This window comes from Danio aesculapii, chromosome 25 (assembly GCF_903798145.1).
Source record: "Danio aesculapii chromosome 25, fDanAes4.1, whole genome shotgun sequence".
Classification (NCBI taxonomy): Eukaryota; Metazoa; Chordata; class Actinopteri; order Cypriniformes; family Danionidae; genus Danio; species Danio aesculapii.
The window spans coordinates 5,047,005-5,071,126 of NC_079459.1; the positions used below are offsets into that span (position 1 = coordinate 5,047,005).

General features: G+C 39.2%; 1 protein-coding gene across 4 annotated transcripts in view; it reads right to left on the bottom strand.

Annotated features, from left to right (window-relative positions):
- The window catches only part of scaper (S-phase cyclin A-associated protein in the ER), a 224,170-nt gene that overhangs the window by 94,437 nt on the left and 105,611 nt on the right, over nt 1-24,122 (bottom strand). For all 4 annotated transcript variants that reach the window (XM_056451356.1, XM_056451357.1, XM_056451358.1 and 1 more), the window contains one exon: nt 16,934-17,049. In XM_056451356.1, the coding sequence (XP_056307331.1) occupies nt 16,934-17,049 (116 nt within the window). The remainder of the gene's footprint in view (nt 1-16,933; nt 17,050-24,122) is intronic.

A 24,122-nucleotide genomic window follows, 5' to 3' on the forward strand; every position in this document is an offset into this window, starting at 1 on the left:
AGCTTGGGTGGCCTGTGGACTGGATGGGGGTCATTGGACTGACCCCTGGAACTGAATTAAGGCCATTTAACCCATTCTGAAATCCATAGGCTAGCTCAGGGACAGGGAAGCAGATGGCTAATAAGAATTCGAGATGACGGGGAGATCACCCCGAAGACTGTCTGTCTGGCCTGAAGTTGATGTTTTTTCCTTAAAGTTGACATGAAACGGAAGTTAAGATTGTTCTTTTTCCTCATATTGTGGTGAAATGAGAAATGTAGGGCGCTGCATGATTTCGTCCTTTGGGAACTGATTGGATTGTTGGAAGTTGGGTGTAGCTAACAAAATGGAATGAAAAGCAGAGTAGAAACAAGACATGCCCTGATGGCCCGGCTAAAATGACTGATAGCTCCGCCCCAAAGGCATACCATGTGACCACAAGTAAAGAAAAGATGTTTCAAGGGGGAGGGAAGGTTTTATCAACAATTTACTGAATCTGTTTTATCTTTCTGCATTGTAGCTTGGTATGGTAATCTGAGTTGGTCAAATAAGAACAGGTTGAGTAGCCTTGTAAAGGTGGCAGGCAAGATCATCGGTTTTAACCAAACTGGTCCAATGGTAATTTACCGTAATTATGTTTTGAAGAGAGCTCAGAGTATCTTATGCACCCCGGATCAACCATTGTACTCTGTGTTTCAGCTGCTACCATTAGGACGTCGTTTAAGAGTTTCTATTTGCAGGACAAATAGAATTGGAAAATCTTTTATAATGGTGGTCATTAGGTAATTAAATGAGCGGGAGGGAGATGCATCTAAAAAATTATGTATTGCAGTGGTTCTCAACTGGTTTGGCCATAGGAGCCACATTTTTACATGGTCATCAAGCCGCGACCCAAATTTTTAGAAACTATAATTTTAGGAATTATAATTAATTTGTATTTATTTGTTAACATACACAAGTGATGACAGATAAATCATAAGAAAATCACCAAGTCTTACAAATAAACTATATTTTATTGCTGTCATTTAACAAAATGTATGCACTTGTGATGCCCTCAGCTCTTGGAGTCGCCTCTGAAAATAGTCCACAGGTTTGTCCTTGCAACTGGGATGTTTGGTTTCTAAATGTCGTTTTAATTTAGAAGGTCTCATGCTCTCTTGTGAGAGCACCTCACTCCATATGACACACTCAAGTTTTAAGCCTTTTTTGTCGTCAGTATATGTAAATCCATACTTTACATATTTGGGGTCGTACTTGCACTTCGACATATTTGTTGCTATAATTAAATGAAATTTGATATGTCGCGCTCGCATTTCAGAATAAAAGTCTGGTAAAAGCGAAATAAGTTAAACATTAAAATTTAGTTGTTTTTTTGACCACACACTCCGCGACCCACTGAAAATGTTCCCGCAACCCACGTTAGGGTCGCGACCCACCAGTTGAGAAACACTGATGTATGTTTTGTGGTAATATTTTGGTAATGTGTACGTCGAACTTTGCCTGTGTTAAGGCACCTTGCAGCAATGACAAAAAGGTCACCACAGCGGAATGAACTATTCCAGCATATGTTTTACACAGAGAATGCCCTTCCAGCCGCATTGGCATACTGGGAAACACCCATACACACTTACATTCACACACACTTATATACTACGGCCAATTTAGTTCATCCAATTCACCTATAGCGCATGTCTTTGGACTGTGGAGGAAACCGGAGCACCCGGAGGAAACCCACGCCAACACGGGGAGAACAGAAATGCCGGGACTTGAACCAGCGACCTTCTTGCTGTGAGGCATCAGTTCTAACCACTGAGTCACAGTGACACCCCTGATTAAAGATTATGAGGACAAACTAACTACAAAGTAATGAAATGCTCAGAAACATCGTACACATCAAAAACGAGATGAGTAAAATGACTTTATGCCGACTTTAAAATAACTACATTTATACATTTCCTATGGACAATCCTAGAAATGGCTCGCAACACAAATAGAGTCAAATTTAAAGGTATCTGAGGGCATCCATGTAAATTGGTTATCAACCAGGAATATGACCTGACTTGAGCCTGTAGCTCACATTTCCAAATCTGTCACTTTAATCCCTATATTTGAATTTCATGCTTTTATTCAAAGCGACTGACAGTGCATTCAAGGCATGAGAGCCACAATGTAGAGCGTAAGGCAGGAGCGTCAAGGTCTACTTTCTCTTCACTACTTTTTTGATATTTAAGCAAATGGGGCTTATGCACAGCAAGTGTTTTTCAGGCTCTGATAAACTTCTGGTGAAAGGTTGAAAGTGACTGCTTTCAATTTCATAAGGGTTCTTTTACAGCATTAATAATGTGATTATAATAAAATATAATCTGGTTATCAGACTTAAGCATTAATTTAGTTGTTCAAGCTTAAAGGAGATGAAAGTCCGTTTTAATGCAAGCGCAGTCGAGCTCTAAAACTCCATAGAAAAAATGTGGCAAAATAAATTTCCATCTTTAAAGACACCGCACAGAACAATTTAATTTAATGCAGTACTTATTATTTGGTCTGAGACCCACTTTATATTATATCTTAATCAGGCAGTGATAATCATTGATTTTGAACAAACAAGATCTCAAACGTGGTGATTTTATAATGGCATGATAGTTCACCGCAAGCACCTGAAACCCATGTCCCCATGCATATAGCCCACTATGGCCCATTTCCACTAAGTGGCACGGTACAGTACGATACAGTTAGCGTATGATACAGTACAGTACGATACAGTTCGCTTTTATGGCTGCTTCCACTTTCATAAGGTACCTAAAAGCGAACTGTACCGTACCACTTTTTGGGTACCCTTTGCACCTAGCAGGACAAAAGGGTACCAAAAGTCATAGATAGACGTGCAGATGAATGCTATTAGTTTACAGAGATACGTTCCTTGCTTGTGCAACACGCCAGGAGAATGAAAACAAAGAAATTGACAGTTTAAAAACAAAGCCGAGACATTACACCGTAATAATATATACATATAATAACAAGCCATGGTCGACCAGAGCTCAAACAAACCTTGTCGTCATCTTGATGAACAGCCACAAAGCCAAGAAGAACAAAATCTGCCATGTCCTGTTTTTGTTTTACGAGGCTGTTTAAAAGTGGCAGGGGTTTCGATTTCTCACTTGCACTCACTGCGCGTCTATATTTGAAATAACGAACTTTTTGATCTGATGATAATAATGATAATAATGCTTGTGATTATTGAAGTGCTTCTGACATCCAATCCTTTCAGAAACAGACAAATGCGCGAGAAGCGCAAAAAAACAAAGGAGCAAATGATTCTTTCAGCAACCTAAACCATGAACAAACTGCCATGTTTAACTATTATCATCACCTTTTGGACCATTATGAACTCTGAATGACGGAGTTACTTTCTAACAGAGGTTGCATGTGCTGCTGAAGATTAGGGATGCAGATGAGAGGTTTGCTCTGACTGTGGGCTATACTGTATGTTGCGTGTTTTTGAAGCCAGATAAGGACTAAATGTATGCTGTGTGTAGTTTTTCTGTAATTGGTAACATATCGAAGACTGTAAGGGGCTGTACGTGTTCATAGATGTTGCATTAATAACGTTATTTGTAATTAATAATTGTAGACGTTACAGGAGGCCATTTTTATCATTGATCTGCAGTAATAATCAAATCATGTTCATAGAAAGGTTAGTACTGAACATTTATACACAAGTATTTATGTGTATAAAGCACCTGTTTTGAGAGAAGTGCTTCTCATATGATAGATGAACGACCCGTACAGCTTTACTTTGACATTTCCTCGAGCGAGAATTGAATGAAAACATTGGTATCATTTTGGAAGTGGAAACGAAAGCCTCATAAAGGTGACCCGTACCATACCGTACCTTATCGTATTGTACCACTCAGTGGAAACGGGTCATTAGAATGCAAAAAATGATACATTTGTAGTACTCTCTCATTCATTGTTTTCTAGATTTACTCGACTATGAGGATTTCCTCTGCTGAGAAACCCGGAAATGTGAAAAGGGTCTATTTGAGGCCATCTATAGCTTTTGCTGGAAAGTGGCCCTCCATGAGCAGGATTGAGCATCCTTACAGAAAGGATAGCAAAGTCTTCTACACCTGGATTTGAACAGGAAGTGGTTTAAAAAAAAGTTGAGGGACAGAAAAAGAGATTTGGAGCCGACGAGAAAAGGTGACGAGCAAATCCGTTTCCCGAGCGCCTGTCAAACAATCCCTCCTTTCACTGCAATCCAAATGACATTTAATTTGATTCTGCCGTTGATCTTTCCCGATATCCTGAACGACTCCGAGACATCCATTCCACCCGCTGCTCCACAAAAGGCTGGGGCAAAAGTCTGAGCGCCCTGTCACGCACCACACGGCCTGCACACACACACATGCGCGCAGATAAACATGCCACATAATGGCATCCTGAAATGAAACCGCTTGGAGAGAGTCGCGAGAAGCTTTCACTGGGCACATTTAGTCATCATGTGACATGGAGGTTGAGGTGACGAGCAGTGGCGCGTCGATGCGTTCACTTCCACTTAGAAAAGTGAGACAGCCAGAGTCCAGCAATCAGTTTAGCATCCGCAAGTGCTCCGAAATGTGTGCAGGACTGATTTCCTGTTGCTGTTCGGAAGGAGTAGTTTTACCAAGACATTTGTGAAACTCATTTAGGAGTGACCTGTGGACTTGTAAGCGAGTGTGTGTGTGAGGCTCTAGGGATGAGTGTGACTGGATTAAGCAAGAGAAGAGTCTGTGCACTGACAGCAGTCTGGTCCGGAGCCCAGCTTACAAGCACACCTTCCAGCAGTGACCCCTACTGGGACATCAGGGGGTTTGTCTTTACCTGGTTCCATTCAATAGAACCAAAATAGAGAGTTTTAAAGCAAATAAACTCTAATAATGACTCTGCAGTCTCAGAAATAAAGGTACAAAATCTGTCACCGGGGCGAAACCTTTTCAAAAGTACATATTAATAGCTTAAATGTATACTATGTCCTCATAGTAACTTAAAAGGTACAAACGTTTACCCTAAAGTTACAATGTCCACCTGTATGGTACAAAAGCGTACCTTCTGAAAAGGTACCACCCCCAGTGACAGATTTTGTTAACAAGGTTAAGATAGTTATAATAGTTTTGGATAGATAGTTTTTAATTTGTTTTGACTTTTTGTTTTCAAATTTAAAATTTAATTCGTTTTAAAGGGCAGATTTACTAGTTTTGCTTAGTTTTACAGTAGTTTAGTTTTTATTAGTTTTAGTTGTTTTTATAAATTAGTATATTTGTTAGGTGCAAGCTTCACAATCATCAGAATAAATATTGTATAATAAAACCTCAACCAAAGATTGGCTACATTTTTTGACTAAAGAACACGATTTTCACTACCCTGTACCCATGCTCATAGTCAAATACATCAGCCCACAACATAGCAGTCTTAGGCACCCTTAAGTAAAATATGGGTTCAAGGCAGCTTCTGAGGTTAAATAACATCATTGGTTCAAATGATTCAGTTTGATTTGGTAAAATACACTGTAAAAAAACAACAACAACGTAATTTTAAGGTTTTTTTTCCGGCAGTAAAATAAACTAAAATAACAGAGGTTAAATTAGAGAAATTTAAAGTAGAATATTTTCTTTCAATTAAAATTTCTGTAATTTAACATGTGTTATCTTACGGCAAATTTTTGCAATTTAGCATCTGTTATTTTACGATAAATGTCTTGTTATTTAACATTTGTTATTTTATGGTAAATTTCTGTCATATAAAGGCCGTTATTTTACATGTTTTTCAGGCACCTCAGCTTAGAAGATCCGATTAAAAAGAACAATTCGTTCACAATCACAATCACTAATACAGAAATAAATCCCGTTATTGGGCACAAATGTGTTAAACTAATACTTTGTCACATTGCTCGACACGCCCACCTGGTTGGCAACGGTCAATGACGCTTGCGATGTACATTGAGTACATTTGAGTACAGTGAACTCATTGTCATGTTCAAGAAACCAGTCTGAGATGATTTGCGCTTTATGACATGCCGTGTTATCCTGCTGGAAGTAGCCATCAGAAGATGAGTACACTGTGGTCATAAAGGGATGTACATGGTCAGTAACAATACTGTAGGCTGTGGCATTGACACGATGCTCAATTGGTACTAATGGGCCCAAAGTGTGCCAGGAAATTATCCCCCACACCATTACACCACCCCCACCAGCCTGAACCGTTGATACAAGGCAGGATGGATCCATGCTTTCATGTTGTTGATGCCAAATTCTGACCCTACCATCCGATTGTCGCAGCAGAAATCGACACTCATCAGACAAGGCAACGTTTTTCCAATCTTCTATTGTCCAATTTTGGTGAGCCTGTGTGAATTGTAGCCTCAGTTTCCTGTTCTTAGCTGACAGGAGCGGCACCCGGTGTGGTCTTCTGCTGCTGTAGCCCATCTGCCCCAAGTTTGGACATGTTGTGCGTTCAGAGATGCTCTTCTGCAGACCTCGTTTGTAATGAGTGGTTATTTAAGTTACTGTTGCCTTACTATCAGCTGGAACCAGTCTGACCATTCTCCTCTGACCTCTGGCATCAACGAGGCCTCTGCGGCCACAGAACTGCCACTCACTGGATATTTTCTCTTTTTCTGACCATTCTCCGTAAGCCCTAGAGATGGTTGTGCGTGAAAATCCCAGTAGATCAGCAGTTTCTGAAATACTCAGACCAGCCCATCTGGCACCAACAACAATGCCATGTTCAAAGTCACTTAAATGACTTTTCCTCCCCATTCTGATGCTCGGTTTGAACTGCAGCAGACCGTCTTGACCATGTCTACATGCCTAAATGCAATGAGTTGCTGCCATGTGATTGGCTGATTAGAAATTTGCGCTAATGAGCAGTTGGACAGGTGAACCTAATAAAGTGGCCAGTGCGTGTACATTTTTGGTTATATTTTAATCTGAAACGTTTTAGGTGCACACATATTGTACTTAAAGACATTACCTAAAAAACAGAATACTTCAGATAATTTGCAATTCGAACAGGTTTTCTACATACAGGGTATTAATTTAGTTTTTATTAGTCCAATAATTGGCTGTTGGGGCAGCACGGTGGTGCAGTGGGTAGCACAATCGCCTCACAGCAGCAAGGTCGCTGGTTCGAGCCCAGCTGGGTCAGTTGGCATTTCTGTGTGGAGTTTGCATGTTCTCCCCGTGTTGGCGTGGGTTTCCTCCAGGTGCTCCGGTTTCCCCCACAGTCCACAGACATGCGCTATAGGTGAATTGAAAAAACTAAGTTGGTCGTAGTGTATGAGTGTGTGTATGGGTGTTTCCCAGTACTGGGTTGCAGCTGGAAGGGCATCAGCTGTGTAAAACATATGCTGGATAAGTTGGTGGTTCATTCTGCTGTGGCGACCCCTGATGAATAAAGGGACTAAGCCGAAAGAAAATGAATGAATGAACAAAAAACGTTTGAAATAAGCACGATGAAGAAGTCTAAACACGAAAAAATTTAAGACAAAAAATCAACACAACAAATATTTTATGTTGCTTGAACTTATTTTAATAAGTTAATCAGGTTAACAAAATGTTTTAAGTTATACAAAGTTTAATTTCATATTTTTAGTCACTTAATTGATGTAAGTTGACAGTACTAGAAATGTTAAGTTGATTTAACTAAGAAATTTAAGTCAGCAAGAACTTTCTACAGTGAAGTAATATAAAATTCAAATGAAATAATTAATAATAATAATAAAATAAAATGTTATGCTACACGTTACGCCATAACTGACCTTATTTATTGCATCATTTTACATTATAATCTTGTAACCCTTAAAGACTAGCGAGTGGGTTAACGTTCAGGCTGTTGTATGAGTTTCCTGTGGCGGCTCACTATCCCTGGTTTACTCAAGCAAACAAAATGGCCTTCCTGCTCCAGACATCCGACCCCATTTCCTTCTTAGCTGTCGATTCCCTCCAAAACACTCAGCTCCGAGCCGCAGGGTTGCACAGGGACATTAGCGGAGCCTCGCTGTGGAATTAGCCCATTAATGTAATGCTAACAAGATGGAATCCTTCTCCCATGAGGCTAATATTACAGCGGCATCTCCGCGGTTCTTCTTTTTGAAAATCACTCAGCTTATCTGAAAGGAGGCGATCGATGCGCAGCATTACAGTAAATAGATAAACTAGCGCGGCTGTAAGGGTTAGCGTCTGAGCTGACCATTATACCGTGCAGATGAGGAGGAATGATTAGCACGTATTTGCTAACGGCGTGCACTTCAGACACCTGGTGCCAGGGAAAATGCCACTTCTGACAACAATTCATGAAGATGGATCGTCTTCCAGTGAATTAGCAAAGCTTGCAATTTTAGCGGAAATTCAATCAATTGCAAGTCTGGTATTTAAAAGGAGTTTTGCGGTTATTTGTTGACGAAACTTCCCAGTCCACTACCTGACAAAAGTCTTGTTGTGGATCCCTGTTGTAAGAGTAACAAATAATAACTTGACTTCTAGTTGATCATTTGGAAAAGTGGCAGAAGGCAGACCTATTGGAGCCCCCAAGATTCTCAGAATCACAGAAATCAGTCAACTTTGGTGAAGGAAAAATCATGGTTTGGGGTTACAACATTCAGTATGGGGGAGTGCGAGAGATCTGCAGTGGATGGCAACATCAACAGCCTGAGGTATCAAGATATTACAAACCACAGGAGAGGGCAAATTCTTCATCAGGATAGCGCTTCTCATATTTCAGTCTCCACAACAAAGTTCCTGAAAGCAAAGAAGGTCAAGGTGCTCCAGGAATGGCCAGCCCAGTCACCAGACATGAACATTATTGAGCATGTCTGATGTAAGATGAAGGAGGAGGCATTGACGATGAATCCAAAGTCCTCCAAGCTCATGGGAGTCAGACACAATATTCATTCTGTTTCCACTGCAGCATGACTTTATATTCTATACTGGACATTATTTCTGTTCAGTGACAAGACTTTAGTCTAAGCAAAGTCAGACCTTACTGTCCTAATGAAATAATTAAAAATCAAGGCATGATCATATTTTATTTTGGTAAAATAAGCGTAATCTAGAGGTCTTTGCCTTTCATATAAGCCACTTCTGATACCAAATGATCCACTAGAAGTCAAGTTATTATGTGTTGTTCCTAAAACTTGGATAGACGACAAGATTATCAAATAATGTGTGCTTATGATGACTTTTTTTGTCACTTTGCCTAATCCACATTTTTCCTACACTCCAAAACTTTTTTAAAAAGAGATGAAACATAAAAAAGTGTGTTAAGACAACAATAATTAATTGAGTTGGTGTAACTAACTGGTCAGCGGATGTTTAGATCCTGCATTCATAGTGTGAAATTGTATTAAGGAAAAACACTGACAATAAAAGTAAGTAGAGTTTAATCTTCACATTAGATTGCAAAAAAATGCTTTTCTTAAAGGGCACCTATGATGAAAATCATCTTTTAGAAGCTGTTTGGACAGGACTGTGTAGGTATAGTGTGTCCAAAGTCATATTGGGGTGAAATAAACACAATAAGTCTCTTTTTTTTAATTTCCTGACGTTAAAATAGGATCCAAATCCCTCCCATTTTGAGGCCCACCTCAACAAGATGTAGAAGTGCAGTTTCCCCGCCCACCGAACTGATTGACAGCTGGGTATTAACATGTCTCCGTAGTAACACGTATAATCATATCAACAAGACAGAACATGCACAAAGCAACCGTGATTAAAAGATCTGTTGAGCTCTCTGTGATCATCAGTCATCATCAAATGTGATCAAGAGTGAGTCTTACACCTTAAAAACATTTTTAAAACAGTGCATGTCTGTAATAAAGAAGGTAAAATCACTGTAATTCATCACCACAGCCGTGTGTCAGTACAATTTAAAAAGAAGACCCTTCAATCTCGGTTTGTGGACGTTAAATCAGGTTTACTTTGTATTTTACCTTAACGGATGTTCATACAGCAGTGGATATTACCATGTATCTGGTCACATTTGCCATGCAAAAACAGTGCAAAGTTAAACAAGCATGTACTTGGTCTAATAACTTAAGTTATTCAGTTGTTAGTACAGTTCACTGAGATCCGATTTGAGAAGTGCTGAAACCGATGATACTGTGTATGCGTGATTCAGTGAACCGAACACAAACAGTACATGACAGTCTGCTCTGACTGAACTAAACTTGAACAACTGCAGCGTCGGTAAACCGAGGGCTTAAATAAGAGGATCTGGCCAAACCTACGTTTATTTCACAACAGAAAGTCGTAATGAAATTTAAATAAGTGAATCATACTTCTGTTATGGGTTGCAAAACGTCATTGTAAGAAACTTTTCAGCTCACAGTGATGTTTTAACTGGCTGAAATTATGATTGCTGACTACATATGTTTGATATGGTGAGTCCTAACATGGGAGGATTGTCATGAAAGATCTGGCTCGCGTTAAAGATTCAAACTTCCCTTTACTACTGTGTATCTAGCAGCCTTGCACACATATTGTACTTATAGCTGCTGTCTTGTGGGCTGTTGTATTTGAACTTAAGCATGGGTAGATGGTCGTGGTAGATGGTAGTGTTCAAGTCTATCTTTTGTTGAGTTTTTATTATACAATATTTATTCTCTCATGATTTTGAATCTTCCACCTAACAAATATCCTTATTTACAAAAAAACAAAACTAAAACTAATACTGAAACTAATAAAAACTAAAACTAAGCAATTTTACAATATAGAAACTACTAAAAAGTAGTAAATCTGCCTCTAAAAATTTATTAAAATTAACTGAATATGAAAACAAAAAGTTAAAACGAAATAAAAACTGACACTAATGAAAAATCCAAAACTATTATAACCTTCCCACATGGCAAAATTTTTCTGGCCCAGATCTGGCCCATGCAATCAGCTTTTGCTTGGCCCACATGCCGCAGTGAATTACAGTACATGATTGGACCAAGTCTAGCTTCCATACAACTACCAAACATGGACCATATGGGCCCAGACATATCTAGGCCAAGTCTCAGCCAAGGTAATAACCAATAACTAAGCCTGAACTGGGCAAGATATGTTGGTGTGTCACGACTGCAATGAAATTGATAAAGCCATGAAGCATTTCGCTTTATGGTCGTGCTTTTTGTCGAAGCGACCTGATTGGTAGAATTTTTTCTTTTCTCAAAAATAATTTAAATGCATTTTAAATGTGGGTTAAGATAGGCCAAATCTATATGGCATTTTTTTTTCTGGCTCAAATCTGGCCCAACCAATCAGCTTTTGCTTGGCCCACATGCCGCAGTAAATTATGGTACATGATTGGACCACGGCTGGCTTCCATACTTCCATACAAAACTTGGACCATATCTGGGCCAAGTCTTAGCCAAGGTAATAACCCATAACTGGGCCAGATATGCTGGTGTGTTTCAACTGCAACAAATTAGATAAACCGCTTTAGCCGCACTATGGGTGTGCTTTTTCTCGAAGCGACCTGATTGGTAGAATTTTTTCTTTACTTTATAAATAATTTTATTTATAATTTAAAAGTGGGTCAAGATAGGCCAAACTGACATGGCCCACATATAAATTTTTAACATCTGGGCCAAATAATACATTTGATATCTAGCCCAAGTCTTGTGTGCCGCCTTAAAGTCAGTGCCACCTCTGCCAAGCCTGGGGCATTTTTGGCCCACATGCTGTCTGCCAGTGCCGGGCGAATGCCTGTTGTCCCAGATTTATGCCAAATCTGGGCCAGAATTCTTTGCTACCTGGGTTGGTTAGCTAATGTATTTACTAACATAACCCAATAATTAACAATACTTGGACAGAATGTATCAATCACACTGTAAAATTGGTGGGTTCAATTTTTTTTAAAAATTGAAGTTAATCATTATTTAACAATTTAAGTCGACTGAATATAAAACAATTAAGTCCCCCCCCAAAAAAAACGTAAGATTTGTGTTGTTTTCACTAATTTTTAGTAGTTTGAGTAAGCAGCAAAAGCCATTTGTTTGTGTGTAGTACTTTAACTAATCTACTAATGCATTAAAATCCAAATGTATGCTTGACCACACTAGTTAATGCACCTTGAGTTAACAAACAACTTTATTTTGCATTGATTAACATTCCCAAAGATAAACAAATACTGTAATACACGTATTGTCCATTATTTTATTCATGTTAGTAAACACATTAACTAATACCTTATTGTTACCAGCTTTTACTATGTATACAAGTTATTTGTAGTGCTTCCTTAGAATTTAAAGTGATTTGATGTGGGATTTGGGTTCTTTTGAATTGACGTTTCCCAAAAATCATAACTCATAATCTGAAACAGTCATCACATGCAGAAAAAGGCTGGATCTTACAGAGAGAAAGATAAAGCAGCCAGTGTTTGGGTCTTTGAGAAGGAATGATCTGAGCCCTTAAAGGTTATCAGAGGTTCAGCAGCGCATGACCTCAGGCCACAGAGACAGTGATAAGGCCAGAGATGGAGAGATTAAACAGGAGAAACACAACTTGGGACACCACAAGAAAGTGAAAACAGCTCAACAAAAAACAAAAAACAAAAAACAACAACAACAAACGTGCTTCTCTGAACCATGGCTAACTGAGCAATTGATTTAACAATTTTTGGAGTAGGGCATGTTACTTCAGTAAATAATATCTAATATAGTCATTTGTTTTGTTTCTAATTTCTGTCATTTCTCTTTTTGTGTTGAACAATTAAAAAATTTAGTTGGGCAATTTAATATTTTTAATAGTTTTATTTTAATAAATATATATCTATTTAATTACTCATTAGCATTTGGCGTCAGTCTTGTTTTTGAATCTGCCACTATGCTGACACACAGGCATTTGCAGCTCCGCCCTCTTTTGAAAAGGGCACAATCTCATTTGAATTTAAAGCGAGTCACCAAAACAGCACAATTAGGATCAAAGCCTAAAAGGGGCAGTTTCAAAGAGTTCTCAAACATTATTTGTATGGTATTTTAAGTTGAAACTTCACATACACACTATAGGGACATCAGAAATTTATTTTACATCTTGTAAAAGAGGCATAATAGATCCTCTTTAAGTCTCGACTCCAGCTTATTGTAAAGGCTTAAAAAAAAAAAAAAAGAGTGAAGTGGTCCCTCTCTAAACAGATATTTGGTTTTGAAATTACATTATCAAGTATATAAAGACCTTTTTGGGTGAAGTAATCCTATAATCAAACAAAATGCAGTTTCGACCTCTTCAAAAACTGAAGTTCCTAAAAATTCATTACAATATTAAAGCCCGCTTCAGATTTTCTGAAATTAATGACTAAACAACAAGGAGACGTAGAGAACTCAACAGCAACAACAACAACAAACGTGTTTCTCTGAACCATGGCTAACTGAGCAATTGATCTAACAATTTTTGGAGTAGGGCATGTTACTTCAGTAAATAATATCTAATATAGTCATTTGTTTTGTTTCTTATTTCTGTCATTTCTCTTTTTGTGTGGAACAATTTAGAAATTTAGTTGGGCATTTTAGTATTTTTAATAGTTTTATTTGAATAAGTATATATCTATTTAATTACTCATTACTCATTAGCATATGGCGTCAGTTTTGTTTTTGAATCTGCCACTATGCTGACACACAGGCATTTGTAGCTCCGCCCTCTTTTGAAAAGAGCTCATTTGAATTTAAAGCGACAGTCACCAAAACAGTACAATTAGGAACAAAGCCTAAAAGGGGCAGTTTCAAAGAGTTCTCAAGCATCAATTGTGAGATATTTTGAACTCAACAAACTCTAGGTACATCAGAGATTTATTTTACATCTTGTAAAAATGGGCATATTAGGTCCCCTTTAAGTCTCGACTCCAGCTTATTGTGAAGGCTTTAAAGAAAAAAAAAAAAGAGTGAAGTGGTCCTTCTCTAAACAGAAATTTGGTTTTGAAATGACATCAGCAAGTAAGTAAGGACCAATTTTGTTTTTATTTTTGATCTTTTGGGTGAAGTAATCCTATAATCAAACAATCGACCTCTTCAAAAACTGAAGTTCATAAAAATTCATTACAATATTAAAGCCCGCTTCAGATTTTCTGAAATTAATGACTGAACGACAAGGAGACGCGGAGAACGAGAATGAGAGTATGAGAGAGGGAAAAAAAAAGAAAAAAAAAAAGAAAAATCGATAAACACTAGATGGCCTGTAAAAGCATTATAAATATAAGTAGCATTTCTCCATTAAGGGAGATTTGGAAAACAGCAAATGCTAATGAGGAAGGCAAAGAGGCTATTGAAGTCCATTAGGAGCTCTCTCTAGTGAAAATCACCGCTCTCTGAGGTTATCAACTGGCCAATGCTACTAGATCCAGACCCACTATTCAAACCCCACTCCCATTTCCCACTGACGGATGTGCTTTCTGCATGGCAGCGTGGGGGCCGGGGGGGTAGAGTGCAAAATGGATGACTCAAAAAGAGACGCTTTTTATTTTCCAAACAAGGAACATTTTTATTCATTATGAATTTATTGGGATGCGGAGAAAGAAGGGGAAATGACTTCACAGCTGAGCCGGAGTCACTTTGTGGGATTGGGAAGACGACACAAATCATGATCAGAAAATGACGAAATATGTGTACGCAAGCAAACAAGGAAGAAAAAAAAAGGATGTTCTTGTAAGACTTTACTAAACATCAATTGCATTTAAGTCTGATGGTAATTCCAACATGATTTGAAACAATTTTTTCATCATTAGTGAAACCGGTAAGATGGTGAAAACGGGCGTTCCCAGGCCAGCCGAGAAACATAGTCCCTCCAATGTGTCCTGGGTCTTCCCGGTGGGACATGCCTGGAACACCTCCTTGGGTATGTGTCCAGGAGGCATCCGAAACAGATGCCCGAGCCACCTTAGCTGACTTCTCTAGATGTGGAGGAGCAGCAGCTCAACTCCGAGCTCATCCCAGGTGACAGAGCTCCTCACTCTATCTATAAGGGTGCGCCTTGCCACCCTGCGAAGGAAACTCATTTCGGCCACTTGTATCTGAGATCTTGTCCTTTCGACTATGACCCAAAACTCACGACGATAGGTGAGAGTCGGAATGTAGGTTCACCGGTAAAGCGAGAGCTTTGCCTTTCGGCTCAGCTACTTCTTCACCACAACAGACCGGTACATTGACCGCATTACTGCTTCCGCTGCACCAATCCTCCTGTCAATCTCACGTTCCATACTTACCTCACTCGTGAACAAAACCCCAAGATAAATAAACAAATAAATACATAAGTGAACAAACAGTGGTGAAAAGAGAACTGAAAAGTCACACTTAAGTAAAAGTACCATTACTTGCCCAAAAATGTAGTCCCAGTAGAGTAGAGTAACACTAGCCCAATAGCACTGAAAGCTGAATCCTGAACACTACACCATCAGTACAATACATCATGTGACATTCACCAGAGACTAAACCTTATAGCAGGGGTTTCCAAACTTTTCAGCCCCCAAAATAACTCCAGTGACTCGCGACCCTCAGTATGCTCGGAGGTAGTTATAAACATACAGATATTCCACACAATGGTGCACACACACCAGTAGGAACTATATAAACACGAGCATAATGACAACGCAAAATAGAGCAACAGTCTAACAACCATATAATTTTTCATAAACATTATTCATTTGGTTATTTTAATATTAACCTTTAATGAGAATGGTGGGCACAATGTTTACAGCACAAGACTATTCTTGGTATAATTTTGGAGACCGTCACTCCACAGATCATCCTCCATGTTCAGTCGTGGGCTTTGCTTTTAATATACGTGAGTGCCGTAAAGGTGTCAGAAGTTTAACATTGTGCCGTAAAATCAATTTGCTGCAACTACTACTATTGCTGTGACATAAATCCAGCATAATAATCCCAGGGGATTTTCCAATGGAAAAAAAAATGTAAAGGTTGATGGCTTTTTACTTGCATGTTGGTTTTGTTTATATTTCTTCTTCTGTGGGTTATGGATAAAATAAGGTAATTTTAATAGTTTAATAACATACAGTGGAGGTCAGAATTATTAGCCCCCTTTTGAATTTTTTTTCTTTTCTAAATATTTCAAAAATGATGTTTAACAGAGCAAGGAAATTTTCACAGTATGTCTGATAATATTTTTTCTTCTGGAGAAAGTCTTATTTGTTTTATTTCAGCTAGAATAAAAGCAGTTTTAAAATTTTTTAAAGACCATTTTAAGGTCAATATTATTAGCCCCTTTAAGCTATATATTTTTTTTAAGTCCACAGAACAAACCATCTTTATCCAATAACTTGCCTAATTACCCTAACCTGCCTAATTAACCTAATTAACCTAGTTAAGCCTTTAAATGTCACTTTAAGCTGTATAGAAGTGTCTTGAAAAATATCTAGTTAAATATTATTTACTGTCATCATGGCAAAGATAAAATAAATCAGTTATTAGAAATGTGTTAAAAAAAACCCTTCTCTCCTTTAAACAGATATAGGGGAAAAAAATAAACAGGGGGGCTAAAAATTCTGACTTCAACTGTATACGAGATTTTTGGAAATCACCCCCCTCCCCCTCATTGTCTCGTAAATCCCATTTTGGGAACCACTACCTTTTAGTACAGTAAGTAATTACAATATCAATCTTTAAAAAGAAGGGTGAACTGCCAATGACATAATTTCTGCATGAACAGGGTGAACAGAGGTATGCGATTACATATTCTGACAGGCATGTAGCCCAGCCAATTGTAATGTTCGGACCAAACATTTTGATTGGACACACTTTTCTTAGTCCTAAACCTTCCACAAAATAAAGTACATATAAATACATTTGGACCACTTCATATAATGACTGTTATCAGGATGTGTGGAGTCCTTCAAACAGCATAACATAAATAGCTTCTGACGAAAATCATCTAGTAAAAATGTAATGCCTATTGATTAAAATCTAGGTGTGTGACTTTGTATTGGTACTCACTTGAGTGGAATACGTGGGACGGCGGTGGGACTGGAGATTGCGGTGACAACTTGCAGGATTTGCTCCAGAGCAGACAAACCCCCTCCAACTTGAAATGCTACCTGATCTGCATTATTCTGAAAAAGAGTGATAGAGACAACAGAGAGAGAGACAGTCACAAAAATGGAGAGGCGAGCAGACTCAAGTGTCACATTGTTTTGGCTTTGTAGGTATCCTCTCATTGCCCACCTCCTGCTACAAAGAGGGGAGCCGAAGTGAAATCTGAAACAAAGCGATCCCCAAAGAATTCCTGCTAAATCTCAAAAGTGCACAACCCTTCCCAGCACCCCCCCCTAGAGCAACCAAAAACCAACACAGGACAACAAACGCACATATCTGCACACAAAGCAGGGGTGGTCTGGTTTGACAAAGAAGGGCTTAGGGAATACAAAGAATGAGTCAAAATTTTGACTGGACCAGAAACATTTTACGTCACAAATTTACTTGAGTTTAAAGTGTGATTGGGTCAAAATATATATAGCGTACAAAAAAACTGATACTTAACCAATGTTTTAATTTGACAACTATAAATAAATGTGGTGTAATCATGTCAACGCTATTAAATAACATGCTCTATACAGTTAGTCATTGTATATTTGAATAGCATTTTGAAAACAGCAAACTAGACAAAAAAATCTTAATGTGTTTCATGCATTGACGTATGCCAGTTGAAGTTATTTCAGGGTTTCCCAATTTTAAGGAGAGGGGCGGTTCAAATGCAAGCTTCAGATGTTGGTTATCATAGATACCAGTTGTAAAACTTTTAAGAGGAGGGTCAAGCAAACTGTGCCTGAAACTCATACGGAGCGAATGGGCGTCTTTGAGTAAGAAGAGACGTAAAACAGTCATTTAACTGACATGCTTCTCAAATCAAACTGTTTACGGAGGGGACATTTTTACTTGCATCATAAAATTCTTTAAAGTTCAAAGTGGAACCCCTTTAAATGAGTCATACGCTTCAGAGTCAGAATTCCCCAGCTTCTTAACTTTAAGTAAAGGAAGTAAGTGCCTCAGAGGTTGGCGATGAGTTCGACCCCAATGTTGCCACGAAGCAACACATAAATCAGCGTCTCTGAATTTGAAAGCGACAGCGGTTGAGTCGTTTATTTGCAAGATTGGAGAGAACAGAAGAGGAGAAGAGAAGAGAAAACGTTGCACCTACTCCATATAATGAGGTCAGATTCTCATACTCTATGTGACAGCAGTCAAAGTCAGATGTTTTTGTTCTGGAGATGGCGGAGGCTGCCAACAAGCCTGAACATATTGAGCAGCAAACAGAGGAAGCGCTTTGCAAAATTACATATAAGCTCCTCTCCTGTCAATCACAGGTGCCGCCAAAGAGTCATTCCTGGAGATCCGGTGGCAAAGAGACGGTTGAACCCCTGCCAGGGTTAAGAGATTGGAACAAGCTTGTTGTCAGGTACACCAAAGGTGGAGCACGCTCGAACAGCGGCTGGGATTAAGAAAAGCTCCCTGACAGCGCCGTGAAGATGGACGTGGTGCCTCAGCGCCTATATCGTGAGGACGAACCCAGGTCGCACGAGTAAATCAAGTTGGTTCGCAACATAGCCATTAGCACAGTCCTGTCAAAACCCCAAGTTCCAAGAGGCTTGGCCGCTCATGGTGGCCTATTTATGAGGCATTTGGAGGAGTTAGCTGGGGTCTGTGTGGCGATGGCGTGTAGAACTCAGTCCAGAGGGAGGTGTCTCACCTTGCCCTGTCTGGCGTATTGACAGATCCCTATGCTGATCTAAGTACCTGGAATCTGGAGGAGTTCAAGAAAGGGATTGTGGATGAGATGAGATAAACATCTGATTGTGAGGATCTAAAGAGTTTAATGACATGCATGTCAAGCAAGGGATCTAATTAATACAATATGGAACGTAAGGATAAAGGTCTTATTTGGGCCCTTAACCAAAAATAAAAAGTATGTGGAGTAACTTGCATGCTTATACGCTGTTGTGCACTTCTGCAGTTACCAAAAATGCAACTTTAACATGCTGCCAGGGGCTTCCCATTCTGCAGTCATCTGGCATTGATATGTCTATTCTGCAGGCCATGTCAGATGAGCAATGCAAATGTTTATTTTTTTTGCGACTAGCATGACTCTGCAACAGCAGGAATAATGTGTTAACATGCCATCTGCATCTTAACATAACTAAGAAGAGACTTTGTAATTGTCTGGCAACAGAACAAAATATTGCAATGCCACCTATAAACAACTAAGTGGAAGAAACATTCATGCAAACTGAGCTTAATGAATATAAACCGTTTTCTAAACTGTACATTAAAATGGCTAAAGTTATTTGAGTATGAAAGCAGCATGTAATAGAGCTAGTTAGACGCCCTAAATAAAGCTTCCTACTGTAAACTCATCATGAACTTGGCAAAGAACTTGGTTAAACATCAAGGCAAGACTGTAATATGACAAAACATCACTTGACAGGTCAAATACAAAACAGTTCAGAAGTGACGTGCAAAGCTGGTACTAATTCCCAATTCTTGCACTGTTGTATTTGCCTGGTGTGCCACCCTGCTTCAAAAAACACTCTACTGACAATATAAAAGGATGCAAGTCTATACGTTCCTAATAGGGAACTCAAACAGATGACCTGAAAACAGATCAGATGGTTATAGCGAAAGGAGGGGGCAAATTATATGGCCTGAGCAATCTTATTCAATTACTAACAAGAGTGGCCATTTTAGACAAGGAAAATCAAAGGGCCAGACAGCTGTGTTTCCCGTTGGTGGACCAGGACAAGGGTACGGGTGTGGGGTAAACATTAAGTGGGAGGGAGGGCTGGATGTGTCTGCGTGTTCACCTCCTACAAAGCACTCTAATTAGCCAACATGAGATGTCAGGGGGAGGGGATCACGCCGAAATTGCTGCATCCCCCTTCTTGCAACAGATGGAGAACAACTGGCTGGGGCATTCTTTGACGAAGGGGTTTACTAAGGTTCCGTCTTAGGCCCATCCATCTTTTGGCAAGAGGTGCAGTGATGTAAACAGCCCCCACCCCACCCCCACCCCGGTTACTGCGACAGCTCCGAATCTCAGAATGAATAAGAGTGCTGGCCTGCAGACGAGTTACAAGTCTTGTTTTGTACTCAAGAAGTAGTATAGCAATAAACATAGTTCCCATTTACTGAAGAGGCCTGTGCTAACATTACAAGAAAGAAAAGGAGCTGTAAACCACTTCAAGAGAACTGTAGACAAAGCAGTAAGTTAGTATTTACACTGTTAAATAGCACACATTTTGGTATGCACTGGAAGATAATTTGTGGGAGATCGTTTTAAGAGGAAGTGTTCAAAGTGAACCAACTGTTCAATTTGAAAACAATTATCAAAAGAAACCTATTGAATGTTTAAAGTGATGTAAAGTCAGTAAGAAAACTCATGAACCTAACTCTGGAGAAAACAAATTGGCAAGTTTATTCATCATGTGCTTCTTTTAACCTCTGACCAAGAACATTAAAAAGGTACACAACATTACAAGTCCAATTATCGAGCAGATATCAAAAATCAGCCACCCAAGGGCATTTCTGTCCAGCACGGATTTCTGACTCTTCTAATAGCTGTCTTCATGCCCATTCAAACATGCACCTGAGGGGAAACTTGAATCCTCTACTCTCTTACAGTCTCAAGCAACAGCCAAGTGGAACAAAAGAATTACTAGGCAATTAGGGTTTGAAAATTACCTTACTGACAGCACACAGTGAAGGAATGCAAAAACTATGTCCATGTTTTTTTTTAAACTCTCTTGCTAATTCCTAAAGCTCGACCTGTCCCTCAACAGCAGAGAGGCAACACCCAATCACCTCACACATCTTTATGAAGAGGCTTGTTGAAAAATGTAGTTCTTGTCATACATTTCAATTATCCTAAAACCAACATTTACAACCTCAAAAACCAACCAACAACAAAACAATAAAAGACTAGAAAAAATAAACATGCAAGAATATATATATATATATATATATATATATATATATATATATATATATATATAAAGACTTGTGTATGTTTTGTATTGGCAAAGCCAAGAACATTCATAAATAAAAAGTTGTGTTCACAATTCCAGTCCATAAGCACTCCAACACTGTGCATTTTAGACATTAACAATTTATTGTCTTAGAGTTTCTTCTAATAAATTGTTGAATCGAACGTGTTAGGGAAACTGGGATCCAGTGTTCCAGATAATAATGCAATTAGCCAAATGTACAGTATGGAAAGAGTCAAAAGACTGGCCAGCTAATGGACTGCATAGTAGAGCTCACCTCTTGCTTAATGTTCACGCCACATTGACAGTCAATCACTAATCTTCGTCTTCACTCTGAAGTCTTCAGCCAACATTTGCTGAACTCTTTCTCCACACCAAGTCATCAAACCTGGATTGAGGGCAAGAACAATGCAGTGACAGACCCCTGGTGGCCTTTCCTATATCTTTAGGCCTCTTGATCAAGTAGAGCAAACCACCAGTTGACTACCATTTCTCCACCCAAGGTCATCAAACATGGGCTGAGGGTAAGTACAACGTACAGTAGGAAGAATCTCTTGGCACGTTTTCCCACATCCTTGGGCCCCTTGATCAGGTACAGAAAATCACCAGTTGGCCACAATTTCTCTACCCTAGATCACTGAAAAAAAGTCTGAGGGTAAGTACAATTCAGGCAGGGTCCCTTGGCACCTTTTCCCCACATCCTTGGGCCTCTTGATCAGGTACAGCGAGCCACCAGTCGGCCACCAAGGGGAGCCAACCCCAGACAGCTGGCAAATGAAAATGTAAATACTGGCTGGCCCAGCAGGCCCTGAATGTTCCTGACAGTCCCTCAAGTGTCATAAAGGCCGTCGATCTTGGCCTGGTTTTTATTTGAAAGCAGTGACAAACACTCCCTGGCAGAATGTAAATACGTGAGCTCATTCGGCTAAGGTAAAATAGCACAGATCAGAGGAAAAAGAAACTCCCCTGAATATTTCTGAATGACAACAAGGGAAAAAAGGCTCTTCGATCAGCCAGTTCTCCTGGAGACAACCCGAAACCTGGTTTGACACAAAATAAACCATTAGAGGGCTCAGAGGGAGAGGCGGGCAAAGGTCGGAGACTGTGCCCAAGCAAAGTCAGCATGAGGAAAGAGGAGTGGGGGAGGCCGCACTGCTTGAGGGGCTAAAAGGGGCGCATAGAGTCTGGTGTTGTTGGAGGAATTAGTGGAGAAAGTGGAGACTGAATCAGATATGGATATGAGAAAAAAAACAAATCTGTAGGTGAGTCAGTGACATGAGAGATGCTTGTTAGGTCAAATAATCTAAACGTTCTTGACTCGAGGTGATGCTAGGGGCGAGAGTTGTACGCCAACTTCCAATGAAGGAGACAAGTATTTATTTGACTTTGTCCTGGGATTAGAGGCAGAACTGCTCGACAACTAGAGTTCACAGACTTGCCCAGTTTCAGTGATGTGCAGACCTACCTGGACATAGGAATCCATGGATGTGACTGACAGTCTAAATGAAGTCCAGATACTGTACTCTTAAAAGAGAGTCTTATTCCCAAAAGGCTATAAAAAAAGAGCCTGAGGAGTTGACATTTCCACAAGCACTTCACCGTTCCAGCGACTTAGAAAAACAAAAATGGCGGGAGCTCTTTAAACCAAAGTCTCTGTGGAAATCTCCAGAACGAGTTTTTGTAGGAGGGAGGCCTTGGGGACAGAACGCAAGAAATGTACTCAAGTTCTTGATAGAAGCTGTCACTCAGAGACACTTCTAAGCTGATCTGAGAAAATCTGTTCTGTGGAGCATGTTGATTATATTATCAGTGTTAAGTTACTGTAGACCTAACTTGCTAGATATCTAAATAAACATGTTGTTAAAGAAATGATGTGTCAATTTCAACTCAAAAGAATAGTATACCCAATAAAACTTTAAATGTACTCAGTACTTACTCAACATCAAGGGGTACCAAGCCATTTATAAGGTTCTTTTTTGTTTACATGAACACAAAATAAGGTATTTTGAAGAATATTGGAAACGGTTAACCACGGTTAATGACATCCATATTAGGAAACACAATTACTTTGGAAGTCCAACAGAATAAAATAAACTTACAAAGAATTTGTGGCAAGTGAAGGGTAAATGATGACAGAATGCAAATTTATGGTTGAACTATGCATTTAAATGGCTGTTCAGTTTACTGATGGCATCCCAGAACTGATATGAACTGTACGTGGCTTTTGAGTATGAAAAATAACAACAACAATAGTAAATGTAATAAAAATGGCATAAAACATGTTAAATTGTCTCATAACTACGAAGCATTTAAAACAGTCACTATCAATCAACACTTCACATTGTGGATGAGCTTTATTGCTGACGGTTGCATCCCCTTCACTCTTCTCTAGCAGCTTATGCTCTTCTCTCCTCCCTCGGCCCTCCTCCTGCCCATTAGCTCAGCTTTACCACCCTCTTCAGTCTCTCTTACCTTTCTCCTTTCCTTTCAGAAAAGCCATTAACAACCCACATCTCCTCCCACTGGTCAATACAGGCACGCCATCAATGTACCATCCATCCACCTACTGAAACACACCCACCAAACCGCACATCTCTTTATTGACTGTATTACAGAAAAGCACCAAAACAAACAGTAAACGCCTTGTTTCATTACCAGAGTGTTCTCACCAATCCATTTCTGTATATTGATCTCTGTTGAGCAGAGATTGGTCTCAGTGGTCAACTAACTCACAAGTCGTCCAACAACTGACTAGTTGATTAGTCAATGTAACAAGTTAATATCGTGTGTGTGTGTGTGTGTGTGTGTGTGTGTGTGTGTGTGTGTGTTAATGTAATGCTTTAATCAGCTATAAATCATTTTGAAAGACAAAATCTTCCATTAACATTGTTGTTGCAGTTCCCTTTTTGTAACAGTAATAAGGGCAACGGAGCTGAGAACACGTCCCTGACAAGAATTTGTCAGGGTTTTTTTTGGTACAGCTTAATTGATTTATGTTCAATCTACTTAAATTTGTAAAAACGATTCAGTTAACTTAATTTGTGTTGAGACAACATAAAGGAATTGTGTGGAACCCTGAATTTTTTTCAGTGTACTAACACTATACTAAAAGCAATACTGGAAATAAACAATTGGAGTTGAATTTCAGA